At 57.1% G+C, this 13,978-nt stretch overlaps 5 protein-coding genes across 5 annotated transcripts; 3 read left to right on the forward strand and 2 right to left on the reverse strand.

Moving 5' to 3' along the window:
• Positions 1 to 823: 823 nt before the first annotated feature.
• On the forward strand, positions 824 to 3,729 carry F5Z01DRAFT_630752 (uncharacterized protein; the record flags this gene model as incomplete). The annotated part of the gene is made up of 3 exons (XM_046261745.1): positions 824 to 1,124; positions 1,178 to 2,278; positions 2,351 to 3,729. 3 exons carry the CDS (start codon positions 824 to 826, stop codon positions 3,727 to 3,729), a joined length of 2,781 nt encoding a protein of 926 aa, XP_046113802.1.
• Positions 3,730 to 4,559: 830 nt separating this feature from the next.
• On the forward strand, positions 4,560 to 5,361 carry F5Z01DRAFT_437177 (major facilitator superfamily domain-containing protein). Its single transcript, XM_046259733.1, has 2 exons — positions 4,560 to 4,880; positions 4,933 to 5,361. The coding sequence occupies exons 1-2, from the start codon at positions 4,665 to 4,667 to the stop codon at positions 5,257 to 5,259; spliced, it is 543 nt and encodes a 180-aa protein (XP_046113803.1). The 5' UTR covers positions 4,560 to 4,664; the 3' UTR covers positions 5,260 to 5,361.
• Positions 5,344 to 6,656, forward strand: F5Z01DRAFT_667908 (major facilitator superfamily domain-containing protein). Its single transcript, XM_046264312.1, has one exon. It carries the CDS (start codon positions 5,525 to 5,527, stop codon positions 6,590 to 6,592), a length of 1,068 nt encoding a protein of 355 aa, XP_046113804.1. The 5' UTR covers positions 5,344 to 5,524; the 3' UTR covers positions 6,593 to 6,656.
• F5Z01DRAFT_436978 (P-type ATPase) lies at positions 6,648 to 11,222 on the reverse strand. Its single transcript, XM_046259732.1, has 3 exons — positions 10,705 to 11,222; positions 7,271 to 10,647; positions 6,648 to 7,219 (listed from the first exon to the last, which is right to left on the reverse strand). Exons 1-3 carry the CDS (start codon positions 11,092 to 11,094, stop codon positions 6,703 to 6,705), a joined length of 4,284 nt encoding a protein of 1,427 aa, XP_046113805.1. The 5' UTR covers positions 11,095 to 11,222; the 3' UTR covers positions 6,648 to 6,702.
• Positions 11,223 to 12,029: 807 nt separating this feature from the next.
• F5Z01DRAFT_731470 (Asparaginase/glutaminase) lies at positions 12,030 to 13,133 on the reverse strand (the record flags this gene model as incomplete). Its single annotated transcript, XM_046266707.1, has 1 exon — positions 12,030 to 13,133. One exon carries the CDS (start codon positions 13,131 to 13,133, stop codon positions 12,030 to 12,032), a length of 1,104 nt encoding a protein of 367 aa, XP_046113806.1.
• Positions 13,134 to 13,978: the final 845 nt, after the last annotated feature.

Below are 13,978 nucleotides of genomic sequence, written 5' to 3' on the forward strand. Positions count from 1 at the left end.
GCCCGACAGCGCCCAAGCATTGAGCCTCCTGCATCCGGTACCTGAAATGGTCGAGAGCTCAGCCCAGCAGGTAGCATGCATGACCCCACTTTGCGTGGCTGGTGATCCGCACTAGCCAGGCTAGGCCTTCATCAGAGCGCAGCTTGCCCGATGGACGTGAACAAACCAGCCTGAAGTAGATACCTGCGTGATAATTATGTTTGAGCAGACTGTCGGTTGGAGAGGCCGCAATAAATCACTCAACGCCGTGATTGTAGACTTTTCCGTGAAGGCAATTATATCTGTGTACAACGCAGACCAACACGGGTCACGAGACCTTCAATAGCCCAATCAACCCTTGCATGGCAGCGTAGCTCAGCAGCTGAAGAGCGCTGTGAGCGTTGCGGTGCGCTGCGTCAGCCACAACTGGGCCCCATCGAACCGCGTCAGGCCAACAACAAGGGGTGGCGTCACAGCCGCTAGTCAAAACCTTGCACTCCAGGGCAGCAAGCAAATCTCACCTTCGCATCGTCTGCTTGCTTGGCTATCGTTTTGCGACTACACACACAACCTACACACTCCATCCATCCCTGGGCAACCCCTCGAAGCCCTCTCGACGCTCGATAACATCTGCCGCTCGCGCGTCATTCCTGTATTTGCTCCTTGCGTACGCTCAACACCGAACCGATCCTAATTTGTCGCCCTCACCAGGCAGTGCGACCGGGCTTTGGCTACGCTGTCGCCCCTGCGAACCATCTGTCTGTCACTTCTCTGCGAGGAGGACAGCTGACGGTCAAACACATCCCTCTCAATTGAGCCGTACACAAACAAAGATTCTCACATCATGTCCGAGGTAGCAGCTCGGTCCTCCGCTTCGCGCGGCAGAGGCTCAGGCCGTGGCGGTAGAGGAGGCTTCGCCGGCCGTGGAGGCCGGAGGGCGAATGGCGACAAGACCGAGACGAGTGCCGACACTTCGAGCTCAGCCTTTGAGGACGAAGGCGAAATTGGCGAGCTCCGCAGGCTCTATGGCAGCAAGACGGAAGTCATTCGCGAGATGTTCCCGGATTGGTCAGAGGTGGACGTGCTGTTTGCACTCCAAGAGACCAATGGCGACGAGAACGAGGCCGTGACCCGCATCGCCGAGGGTATTTCTCCCAGCTTTCCCGCTGCAGCATCACTCCGCTTACATGTATCGCAGGTACCGTGTCTCAATGGGGCGAAGTCTCCAAGGCCAAGAAGCCTTCGAAGCCCAAGGCCAAGGATACGCCCGCGTCGACCTCTAACAACGACTCCTCAGCTGCGTCCGGCTCGCGTCCCAGCCGTGGAGGCCGCGTCGCCTCGGAGGGTGGCCGTGGTAGGGGCAGGGCTACTGACCGCGGTGGTCGCGGTGGACGTGGACGTGCCACCACCGCAGCCCCAAGCGCAGCTCGTAAGGAGAATGTACCGCTATCTGTCCCGACTGAGGAGGTCCCTGCATGGGGAAAAGACACTTCTGCGCCCGCGACACAGGTCACTGAAGAGAAGTCCGCGCCTCAGGCTGCCACCGCCACCGAGACACCGCAGTCGTCTGCCCCTCAGGCCAAAACGTGGGCGAGCATGTTGCGACCGAAGCCCGCACCCAAGGCTGCCCCCAAGCCCCAGGAGCCCGCGGCCCCTATTGCGACCGAACCAGTGGCTCCCGAAACTACCACCCAATCGACACCTGCCGAGAGCGAGCCGCAGCCTGCCGATGTTGACCAAGAAGCTACGCCGATTCCTGAGCCAGCCGTCCCTGCTCTCACGGAGCCAGAAACCACCTCGACGCCCGCCATCACCCCCTCACACGACGAGCTCACCGAAACAAACCTTGAGCATGTTGCAGATGTATCTCACCCACCAGCCACCCACACTGCCGCAAGCACCACTGCTGATTCTTGGGATCCCCGACAGACTAGCAATGCCACGCCCCTCTCGGCTGCCCAGCAGCAGCACCAAGCGAACCGCGACACCTCCAGCGGCTTTGCCGCTTCGGCGATCAAGGCGACAGAGCAGCGTGCGGCTCGGACGCCCGCTTTCCAGAGGCGTGTGCTCGACCAGGAGGAGGCTGTTCGCATGCCCGGCGGCAACCGCGACGTCGACCGTGCGGCTGTTCAGTTCGGTGCCTTCAGCCTAGGCGACGACGAAGAGGCAGCCGGTGGCCGCGAAGAGGCTGAGACTCGCGCGCAGCCCCCAGCCGAATCTCCTGTGTCCCACCCCCGTACTGCCCTCCCTCCATCGACCCTACCTGGCGCTTCCCAGGACATCAACCAGCAGAAGGCTGGTATTCCAGGTGAGCACTTTATGCCAGTCCGAGCAAGTCACAGTCTACTTACACCCTTGCCAGGTTCCCAAGGCTTCGGCGCAGCCACCTCCGCTGCCCCTGGTGGTATGATCCCTACGAATTGGTCTCAGCCCGCAGCCACAGCTAACCATGGCACAGCCCCCGGACAACCCGCCATTGGCATGCCGAGCCAGCAGTATGGCCGTTTCGGCCAGGAGGGCTCGCAAAAGCCCAACGACCCCTTTGCTCAGCAGGCCCAGCCGAACAGCCAGCCTCCATACGATTCGTTCCCCGGGCAGACGAGCCAAGCCCCTTCTCAGCAACAGCAGCAGCCGGGCGGCGCCTTCAGCTCTGCACCCAACGACTACTCTTCCTACTACACATCTAATGATCGTCACCCGTACAACAACAATTACTACGGCCACCCGTTTGCTCACCAGCAGCAGGGCGGACAAGGTCAGCAGGACAGCGCTCCGGGCCAGCAGCGCCCCTACGGCAGCTACGGCGCGTCTCAGCAAGGCGACAACCTGAGCCAGTACCCCCAGAGCGGTGTTGGAATCCAGAACCAGCCTCGCTTCGGCGCCGGCGGCAACGACGCCCAGAACAGCGGGCACTCGACCCCCAACCCCACGACCCAGGCCGCTCAGCAGCAGGGAAGCGCCGCCCCTGGAACCCAGCCCCCCTCGCACGCGCAGCAACAATACGGATACGGCAACCACCCTTACTACAACAACCCATACTACCAGCAGTACTACTCTGGATATGGCGGCCAGGGTGGCTTTGGCCCCTACGGCGGCGCTGGCAAGAATGCCATGTATGGTCAGCCTTACGGCATGTCTCCGAACGCGCCCTTCGACCATGCAAACTCCCCCGCCTCGTTCGCGCAGTCGTCGCTGCACAGGGACAGCGGAGCCGGTTCTGGCATTAGTGACTACGGCCGCTCTGGCTCGGGCCAAGCTGGAGGTGCTCCAGGTCTTGGAGGCGCCGGCAGCACCTTTGGCAGTGTCCACGACTCGTTCTCTCGCGGCTCCTCGTCCTTCCAGTCGCAAGCGCCCGGCTTTGGCGGTCAGGCCCAGCAGGGCAACGCTGCCCCTGGCGATGACCTGAAGTTCGGCGAGGCCAAGAGCGGTGCCAACCCGTCGCCTTCGATCGGCGGCGCTCGCCCTGGATCCGCTACCGCCAGCAACACCGCGGCCTCTGGCCAGAGCGGTCTGCCCCCTCCCCAGTCTTCGCAGATGAGCGGTGGCGCTTACGCTGGGTACCCTAGCCATCTCCAGGGCCATGCTGGTGTTCACGGCAGCCACGCTTATGGGATGGGTGGTGCCGGCGGTGCCAACCAGCACGCCAACAGCCCCTATGGCTCCTACGGCCAAGGCGGCTTTGGCAGCGGTGGCTACTACGGTGGCAACCAGCAGCAACAGCGCGGCGGCTGGGGTGGTAACTACCACTAAGCCGGTGCAAGTGCTTTAACAGCCAGATGACCTGCCAATGGCCGTCATCTGGCAATCTGGAGACTCGACAACGCAACAACGCGGGCCTACGGGCGAGTCTCTTGTGTATGAGTCTCTTTTTATCAACAACGGGAATTTTCTACTCTTTCTACGCCCTCGGAACGGGCCTTTACACGGGTCGATTGGCACAAGGGAACATGAAAAGCAGATGAATAACCACGGTTTCGCAAGGGCAAAGGAACGGGGACGGGCGTGCGACTTCTTGAAACGTTTATGCGGATTGCTTTTTGACACTCACGCGGGCCACAGAGCCCCCGGCTGGTGGTGTATACGAGAGAAAGTCATTGACGGCTGGATGACACCTTGCCGGCTGGGGGCGCCGATGACCCCACGACTTTGTATTGTGCGAACCTTTCCAGCTACACGGTACGGCGGCGATTCAGGGTGGTTTTTATGGGCGACCAAGGGAGATTGAGGAGCTCGTGGATAAGGGTTTCTAGACAGTCAATTGCAATTTGGAGAGCAAATCCTCTGCTTTGTGGACAAACCCCTTTCGTCTCGAATCATGCTTTTGTCGATGAGTGAGCCTTGCTGTCGCTGGAAGACGTTGATCATACCTACTTACTGACAGCTCTCGCGTCCTGTCGTGTGATTGATGGATGATTGAATGGATCAACAATGCCGCCTCCAGATGCCGTGATCCGCACCCGTTCCTGTGGACCATCCATGGACACTAGACTACCAATAACAAATGACCTCTGCCCGCAGATTTCAATCCCCATGCGCCTCTCGCTTGATTGTTCAGCCAGGACCGGTTGTCGGTTCGGTTTGTCTGTCCTGCAGTGTATTAGTTTTCTCTTCTTAAAGAGCTTCAGCCCCGTCTTCAAATCATCCTCGCAGGCTTGGAACTGAATGCGCTTCTCTGGTACGCGATCATGGCCGAATCTCAGACGAAGGCGGTGCCGACATCGGACGCCCATCAGCCACCACCAGAGCATGAGGCTACCCTAGAACGAAGCGGTGCCAACCACAATGATGGCGATGGCGATGAGGACATGTCGTACAAGGACGATGAGCAACCTCCTCTGCCCTTCTCCAAAGCCCGGTGTATAGCGCTGGTCGCAACCTTGACAGGTGCCTCGTTCCTCAACGTATGTGCGCCTCTTGTCGTGAGTCGAGCCGCAAACTAACGGAGGACTATAGACATTGTCGCTGCAGAGTGTAGTCATCATCTTGCCCACAATCGGCGACGAACTTTCCATCCCAGAGAGTAGACTGCAGTGGATCGTATCGTCGTATTCACTCGCCTTTGGTTGCTTCCTACTGCTCTGGGGGAGGATCGGGGATATCTACGGCAAGAGGTTGATCTTCATCGGCGGTTCGATATGGGTCGCGGCAGTGACGGCGGCCAACGCCTTTGTACCGAACGAGATTGCGTTTGATCTCTTCAGGGGTCTTCATGGCTTGGTAAGTGGGCGGTACCAGATGCTCTGTCAGGGGGAGCATCACCTTCAGGGACTACGTGGCTGATGGCGATGTGAATAGGGGGCAGCGGCCAACGTGCCCACGGCAATTGGCATTCTCGGCGTCACATTCCCGCCAGGACGAGCAAAGAACTATGCATTCAGCACATACAGTAAGTCAGCACACACACACACACATGGATCACAGGAACGCCCGCTGATGAGCATGTCTAGGCGCGGGTGCCCCCCTGGGGAGCGTATGCGGCAACCTTGTTTCGGGTCTCGTCGCCCAGTACGCCAACTGGCGCTGGGTCTTTGGCGTCTCGGCCATCATGGCGGGCCTCATCGCGGCCGCTGGCTTCTTCGTCATCCCGCCGCCTCCACCGACCGTGATGCAGCTCCGCGCGGGACGGAAGGCGTCCCTGGCATCAGTAGACTGGATTGGCGGCGCGATCATCACCACTGGCCTCCTTCTGCTGCTCTTCGCCCTGACAGAGGGTAACGTCGTCGGCTGGTCCGCGCCGTACATCCCCGTCCTCATCGTCGTGTCCGTCCTCATCATAGTGGGCTTCTACTTCTGGCAGCGTCACCTGGAGAGCAAGGGACAGCGCCCACCCGTGGTCAAGGTGTCCATGTTCAAGAACCGTCGCTTCACCGTCGTCTTGCTCATCATGGGCGTCTTCTTCGCCTCGTTCAACAACTATGTCATCTTCGCCACCTATTTCTTCCAGCAGTACCAGGGTCTATACCCGTTGCAGACGATGCTGCGATTCATCCCGACGGGTGTAGGCGGCGCCGTCGTCGCGTTCATCGTGGCCAAGCTGATGGACAAGGTGCCGACGGTGTTTATCATGCTGACAGGCACCATATCCATGTCGATTGCGTGCCTGCTCTTCTCCGTGCCCATCCCGCCAAGCACGTCCTACTTTGCCTGGGGTCTGCCAGCCATGTTGTTGGCGGTCATAGGTGCTGATACGACCTGGCCGTCCTTGACACTGTTCACGTCCAGGGCGTTGCCGCCGGAGGATCAAGCCATCGGTGGCGCGTTGATCAATGCCGTCGGTCAGCTTGGTCGAGCGATAGGACTGGCCATTGCCACGGCCGTGCAGACGGCTGTCATGGCGGACCAGAGAGGGACGAGCGTCGAGGATGTCGGCGGGTTGAAGGAGGGGGATGGCCCAACGCTCGTCGGCATCAGAGCTGCAAATTGGCTGAGCTTCGGACTGGGCATCGTGAGCCTGATTCTCGCCCCCTTTGCCTTTAGAAGCTTGGAGATTGTTGGCAGGGCGGTGCAGAAGCGCAGGCCGGAGGCTGGCGGAGGGGAGGAAGGCATTATGAACGAAGAAATCATCGAGACAGCCCAAGGCCTTGCCGAGAGCAAGCCGGCGGCTGCCAAGTGATTCATGCTCCGATGCAGCAATCAGTTCATAATATACGTAATTAGTTCCAGGTGTTCCGAATTAATGTGTTCTCTCATGTTGCCATCTATTGACTCATATATGTTGTTAGATTATTGCCTCCGGGGTATCATGCCTCGTATCTTCCCTACAAATGCACTAGTCTTCGACGTGCTTGGTACAGCACTCACGTCGAGAACGATCTCCTCGTCCTCGTAGTCCTCTTCTTCATCGCGGGCCATCCTCTTCAGCTGTTCCCAAACAACTGGATCCTGCTCTAACTCCTGCCATATCTCCAGGTCAAGCTCATCAGCGACAATGCCGTCATCGTCCTCTTGACTTTTCTCCCCCCACGGCGGCCAGCGTAAAAGACCGGAAACGCGCAGGTTTCTCTTCGCAACCTTGACAACGAGATCCATCAAGCCAAGGAAGCCGAGTACGATGAACAAGGTACCCCACCAAGTTGGATCCCGGCCAAACGTGTTTGTGAACGTGCCTCGAATGGCATATGGTCCGGAAGGCTTCGCGGCATAGACGCCGTCCAGAAACCCATTCCAGGCGAACCAGCCAATTGTCGTAACAAAGAAACAGCCCATGACAATGGATGTCTTGTAGTGCGTCTCGAATATGCTAAAAATGGTCAGCGTTTCAATGTGATACCAGGGCTGCGCAGCCACGTACAATAACTTCCAGTTGATCCACAGGACGCCAACAGTGAAGGCCAGATTTCCCAACGCGTAGAGGGTGTTATCACGACCGCTGGGCACGATCCACCCATAGCCTGCCCACACCGCGTACCAGCAAGCAACACCTTGGCAAGCGGCGTGGAACATCCAGCGCGTGTAATTTGCCAGGTTCAACCCCTTATTGCGCTGTCCATAAATGTAGAGCTCTGGAACAGCCAATAAAGTCTCAGCCTGCAAGTCTTGCTCCCAAATACCCATACATATTGTGGCTAGACTGGTGAACAAGGTATTGAAGACCGTCAGACTAGTAGCCTCGTAGAGCGATGTGCCAGTGTATCCTGTGTAGCGCTGATACTGTGCTGTTGGCAGATAGAAGAACATTTCCTTCCAAAAGGTGCATAGAATGAACTTGGCGGTCCGAACGTAATTCCATCGGCCATGAACAAGAAGCAGGCGCTGGAGGAAGCGGAACTGCGCAATCGAAAAGTCAGCCACACGCGCAGCCTGGAGGCCCTCCTTGCCTGAAATGCCAACGCCGACGTGACTGGCTGAGATCATGGCCAGATCATTAGCACCGTCGCCGATGGCAAGCGTCAGTCCTCGCTTCTGCTTGCTCTTGAGGGTCCGAAGACGACTGCGGACTGTCTTGACAAGCAGGGCCTTTTGCGCGGGTGATGCTCTGCAGCAGATGACCGAATCGACAAGGATCATCACTGCGTAGAACGCCTCCGAAAACTCCGTTGACCCCTCGATAGCCGCCAGTGTCGCGCCGTCAATGACCACGACGCTGTGGCCAGTGCTGGTCTGTATGTCCTCGCCCAGAGCAGCCAGTTGCTGGCCCAGACCTCCTTTCGCAACGTCAAGAATGTATACATCCGATCCAGGACGACAAAGTCTGGCAGAATGGGCAATGTTGATGGCAGTCTCCCGCTTGTCACCTGTCAACATCCATATCTTGATGTTGGCCCTGCGAAGACGGTCGATCGTCTCTGGGACACCTTTCTGCAGCTTGTCCTCAATGGCGGTGGCTCCGACAAGATCGAAACCCTGCTCAATCACGTCTCCTGCTTCCTCAATCCGTTCTTGACGGTCGACGAGACTGGTAGAAGCCTCATCCCACTGCTTCTTCCATACCCGATACTCTGCCTCTGTGATAAATCTTTGTGCGTAGAGCAAAGTTCGAAGGCCCTCAGTAGCAAATTCCTCGAGGTGCTGGAAGCACTTTGTAAAGACCTCGGACTCATCTAGAGGCGCTGAATCCTGCAGGAAATCGAAACGATTCGGTATGCCAAGCATCGTTGGCGTCGGTGCCGTCAGGAACTGGCCGTGGTGACTGCCGCGCCCATCGTGAGACACGGTCCTCGTTGTTATTGAAATCCGAGGTCGATCGCCAGAAGGACGCAGAAGCCCCTTCACTTCGAAAGACTTGCTCCTGTTGGGCTGTGGTCGCTGGTGATCCATGGAAACGCCAGGGTTTCGCCGAATGGCCAAGCTGTGCCGACCACCGAAGCTATTGCGAGGCACTTGGTGTTCGCTGCGGCGGTGCATTTCATGTTCAAGATCGGCACTCTTGCGCACCTCCGACGCCTTTTGCAAAGCAAGTGATGCCATCTTCAGCCGGGGCAGAATAGCAGAGTCTGCGCCCTTGCAGATGACCGCTATGCGTCCATCCGGATAGCGCACAACGATGGACATTCTTTTACGGGCACTGCTGAACTCGATGATATCCAGGATCTGGAAAGTCAACCTTTCGCCCTCGCCATTCTCTTCGTTGTTGATTGCCAATGTAATTGACTGTGTGGTGCGCTGGATGACCACGTACCCCAGTTCCCGAGCAGCTTTGACCAGTGCTAGCTCGTCAGGCGACGAGGCTTGGTAGTCGATCTTGCCATCGCGTTCTTCGGGCAAGCAAGTGTGACACAAGGCTAAGGCCATCAGATACTCCTTGGCCTTCTTAGTGAAAGAGGCATGGGGCCTGAGTCGGATATACTCAAGTAAATCGCTGGTATTGACCTCGGGCTGAACGTGGTCAGGCCTTCCCGTCGACCGCCAATGTGAAGACGATCGCCTTCCCATGGATGGCCTGCTGGGTGAGATCGGAATCTCGACTGGTTCACGTCGGTCATGAGGAACAACCAAAGTCACAGGCTCGGGCTTAAGGACTGAAGTGGCAGAGCTGGTTGTTTCCTCAGTTGACGCTGAGCCGCCAGTGTCGTCAGCGTCCAGATCCATCTCATGTAGCCATATAGTCCCTGCCACACTGATTTTACGGAACTTCATGACGTTGTCTGTCAAGGTCCCCGTTTTGTCGGAGAAGATGTACCCAATCTGGCCCAGATTCTCAAGAATGGTGTTCGTGTTGCAACGAGCCGGCGTATCCGATTCCTCGTCGTACATGCCCAGATCACCATTCAGCATCAGGAGCTGACCAATCTTGACGATTTCAAGAGTGATGTAGAGTGCGAGAGGTACCACGTTGTTGAACATGATAATGAACGCGATGATGATCTGATAGAAGGGAACTTTGGCGTGGTTCAGGTACCAGGCATATTGTTCGTAGTCCTTTTCCCATTCGACATAGCCCATGGACACGCCCACGGACAAGACCACGACATAGATAGCTAGTGTCACGACGATCTTGTTGTTGATTCGTTCGAGTTGTGGTCTCTTGGCTTTCGGGTGACGATTGGCGTTTTTGCGAATTTTGCATTCTTCTCCAGTGTTGATGACCAGACCAATAGCGGCGGGCGTGTTGCGTAAGATGCACCCGCGGTAGATGACCTCGTTCAAAGTGAGTGGTAGTGTCTTTCCTTGGACCGTAACTCGACCGTTGAAACTGTATAGGTCAGGGTTCGGGTCCTCGACCACAGATTCGGCACCGCAAGCGGCGAGGCCTGCAATGGTGCCGCAACCTTCTAAAGCGTGGCACACCTGCCTGCTTTTGAGGTTCGTCTCGCCGTCTAGGGCCATCGTCTCAACATAAGCCAGCCCGTTTTCTCCATCGCTGTGAAGTAAGATTATGTCCGCCGGAACAGGCTCATCTCGGCATAATCGTAATACATCTCCGACTTTAATGTCGCTCCATCGAGTTGGTACCCAGCGGTGGCCAGCAAACTCCTCATCAGGAGCTGGCCAGGGAGTGGCAGCCTTCTTTGTCCTGAAAGGATTCCACTTGTCCCAAGGGTATTGCTTGGCCGCTTTGCCAGTATGCAGGTCCTCTTTGCCCAGGACAGTTGCAAGATTCGCATTCTCCACCTTATCCAGGCGATAGCGGCGATAATCGTCAAATCCCTCCTTAATCATAGTGAGCAGCAGAAAGAACATCAACGGCAGGATAGTCGTGAAAGAACCGGTCGTGGAAAGACCAGGAATCTGTGTCCCTTGTCAGCGGAGCGATCGTGACTGAACCAATTGATAGATGAAGCATACAGTTTGTGGAATACCAACGCAGAGAAAGTAAAAGTTGCCAACTCTCGAAAACTGAAAGATGAATTGCTTGGGTAGGAAATCCCACACAGTGTAGCGTGAAGTTCGCACATCATTTGATATGTACGAATGACCCCGGCGGGTGTCGATGAGAGGTGTTCCATGATCCAAGGTCAAGGGGATATGCCGGCCGTCAGTCGACGCCTCAACATGCTTCCGTCGGAGGATGAGATCGACAATGGTCCTTTGGTACAGCCATGAGATTGCTGCGATGAGACCTTGGACAAATCGGTCACGGAGAACGAGAGTCTTGTTGTACATGCGCAGGTATCCGTGTCCGTCGTTTGCCGACCCGCTGGGCCGTTTCTCCCGACCCTGATCGAAACCTCCCATCTCTGCGCCCTCTTCACAGCGAATGAATCAACAAAGGCACATTCCAGCAAGTACAGTCGATGGAAAGAGCACTGGTAGCGATTGAATATCGTCAATGGTGCATGAGCAGAGGTTCCCCGTCATGTCAAGATCATGGCGTCAGATCGAGCGATTCGAACTTTAAGCTTGGCGGAAACGTTGTTCTCGTATCGTGGCGGGATCGCGGCGTGGCGGAGGGACGTCGCGCTCAGCAAGCGGAGGGTGCTAAAACAAGCGCATGTTTAAGCGAGTGGCAGGTCTGTCGATACGTTCGTTGCGACTGTCAAGTTGGCGGAGAGGAGAGGGACGCGACGACTTTGGACTCGGCAGGGGTGCTGCTGTAATAAGCCTGCATGCGGTTGACGACTTGACGTCGAGAAACTTGCGCCAGGCCCGTAGTGTGGAGTTGGCTCCACCCAGCGCTGGAGCAGGACTCAATGGCTCACATCGTCTCGGTGGTGCTTCTCAGATCATTCACAGTACCATCTGCATCGAGACCTGCCAGGGTTATTATAGAACATGTCTTCTATTCATCAACCACTACTTACTAACACATCAGCGATCCCACCCTATCTTACATCGGCTCTTGTGATATGTGGGATGCCACTGCCATCCTCGTAGCGGACCTGCCGGCTGCTAGGCGCTATCATCTGCACTGGCCCCTCTGCAGGGGATTGGAGTGGCAGTCGCCCCGACGCGTTCCTTCTTCTTTTCAATCGATGACGCCTGTGAAAGCCCACCTTATTAATTACCTGGTACCACGTATTAGTATAGGCGTCCCTTTGGAACTCAAGACCAACATGCGCACGACACGACACGAACATAAGACTGCCCATTAACCCGTAACGCCGGAAGAGGCCGCAGAAGCTTCCCCAGAAGCCCCCCATACAATTTTCCCTCCTAGAACCCATCGAACGTCAAACGCCAAATTGAAACACTTTTCGAATCTCATGCCTCGACAGTCCAGCCTCGAGGCATAGTTGCAGTTGCACGCGGCACCTCTGGGGGTCGAGGAACCCGCACCCAATTCCACCGCTACTATCGTCGACGTACCCCGACAGTGACCTTGAGCTCGTCATGATGATGACACCGCTCGCCTCGGCCCAGGCATCGACTTGTCGTCGGGCGGCTGTTGGCCACCACCCGCCACCAACACCAGCGAGCACTATGCCTTTGGCGCCCAGGTCAATGGCGGATTTGAAAAGCGAAGGTTCCAGCTCTTGGTAGCCGTACAGAATCTCAACCTTGGGCAGGCTCTTCTTGGCCGTGAGTTGGCTGCTGATGTCAAAGTGCCTGTGTCCGAGGGGTCGGGCAGGCGGGTAGAAGAAGATTGGCTTGGTGTTTTCAAAGACGCCAAGGTACCCCTGCTCGACGGCCATGAAGGCGTCGACTCTGTTGGCGTTGGTCTTGGAGGTGAAGCGAGCAGCGCCGATACGGTCATTCATGGCCAGCATGACCCCCCTGTCCCACGCATCATGGTTCGCAGCCAGACTCACAGCCGTCAGTAGGTTCATGGGACCATCCGCACTGATGGCCGTGGCCGGGCGCATAGCGCCGACAGCAACAACGGGCTTCCTGGATTGCAGTGTCAGGTCCATGAAGAAGGCCGTCTCTTCCAAGGTGTCGGTGCCATGCGTGAAGACTGCCCCCTGGGTGTACGGATCGTCAAGCTCTTGCTGGATCTGCTGGCTCATCCTGACGAGCATATTCGAGTTGATATTGTGGCTCCCCACGTTCGACACCTCCACGCCTCGCACATTGGCCACATTGCACAGCTCGGGCACCGCATCGATCAGATGTTGTACGCCGAGGGACCCAATCTGGTAATTGGACATGTCTTTGCCAGACGACCCTGTGCCCGCAATGGTACCGCCCGTGGCGAAGATGGTAACATTGGGGAGCTTAGAGTCAAAGCACCTGAATGCGGAGACGTCATGTGGACCCCTTGCCAGCTGTGTCGTGCCTTGCACGGCGACGAGCCACGCACAGATGACAACAAGGGTGGCGGATCCTATCAGCATGATGATGCGCGTCCCGTGGAGCATGCCGGGGCGCTGCGGTTGTTGTCGAGTCAATGTCGGACTTTGTCGATTTGTTGAGAGCCCCTTGACGTCTTTTCCAGACCGTCGAGGGTCCGTCGGTCCCTGCGCAATAGTTTCGGGCTCAATGCGAGCCCACAGGCGCTCGGGTCCGTATACGCGACCGAAATCTGGTGGCCCGGAGGCTAGAGACTCACGGTAATGCCATGGCATCCCTAAAGAACACGACCGTAACAAGAGGAGATGTAGAATAACGCTATCACCCTGTGCGAAGAAGCCAGTTCGGTGTTGTGGTGTCGGTACGCTTGCAATTCCTCCCTTGGTACGACGAGAACAGGCAGGCTGATCTGGGCTATTTAGCAAGCCGCTACTAACCCCACAGTCTGATCCAACCACTCCTTTGGTGCTAGCAAGCTCGTTACTTCACTTGAGGTGATATATAATCCGACCTTTGCCAGGAGGTCCGCTTCGGCTCCCGTGACACGACAGCGCTGCAATTATCCCTCCCCCTCCTCTGTCCTCCACTCGCACTGGCCGGGCCCCTCCATTGCGACGTCCAATGCCGGGCCACAGCCCACATGGGTCGGCTCCGGGAAACCCTCCAAGTCAAAGCGTCGCTCACCGACTCCCTCACCGGTTCCCGCAAGCAGGGCCATCCATGCGGACGTGCTGAGAAGTCTGAGATGCGGAAAATGTAGCGATGAATGGTGGCTTGTTTGAGTGACACGGAGCGAACGAGCCCCGAAAAGCCATGGACGGCGCTGGACGCATGCACCCGAGCATCGTACGTACTTGTACGTACGTGGCTGGCCTGGGCCACAGTAATA

Source organism: Emericellopsis atlantica (assembly GCF_019669845.1).
Source record: "Emericellopsis atlantica unplaced genomic scaffold F5Z01scaffold_47, whole genome shotgun sequence".
In the NCBI taxonomy this organism is placed as follows: Eukaryota; Fungi; Ascomycota; class Sordariomycetes; order Hypocreales; family Bionectriaceae; genus Emericellopsis; species Emericellopsis atlantica.

Coding starts and splice junctions, on each gene's coding strand:
- F5Z01DRAFT_667908 (XM_046264312.1), top strand. CDS start 5,525: ATGGCGGGCCTCATCGCGGCCGCTGGCTTCTTCGTCATCCCGCCGCCT.
- F5Z01DRAFT_436978 (XM_046259732.1), bottom strand. CDS start 11,094: ATGGGAGGTTTCGATCAGGGTCGGGAGAAACGGCCCAGCGGGTCGGCA. Junction 10,648..10,704: donor GCGTTGGTATTCCACAAACT/GTATGCTTCATC, acceptor CAAGGGACACAG/ATTCCTGGTCTTTCCACGAC. Junction 7,220..7,270: donor TGGATCAACTGGAAGTTATT/GTACGTGGCTGC, acceptor GACCATTTTTAG/CATATTCGAGACGCACTACA.
- F5Z01DRAFT_437177 (XM_046259733.1), top strand. CDS start 4,665: ATGGCCGAATCTCAGACGAAGGCGGTGCCGACATCGGACGCCCATCAG. Junction 4,881..4,932: donor CAGGTGCCTCGTTCCTCAAC/GTATGTGCGCCT, acceptor GGAGGACTATAG/ACATTGTCGCTGCAGAGTGT.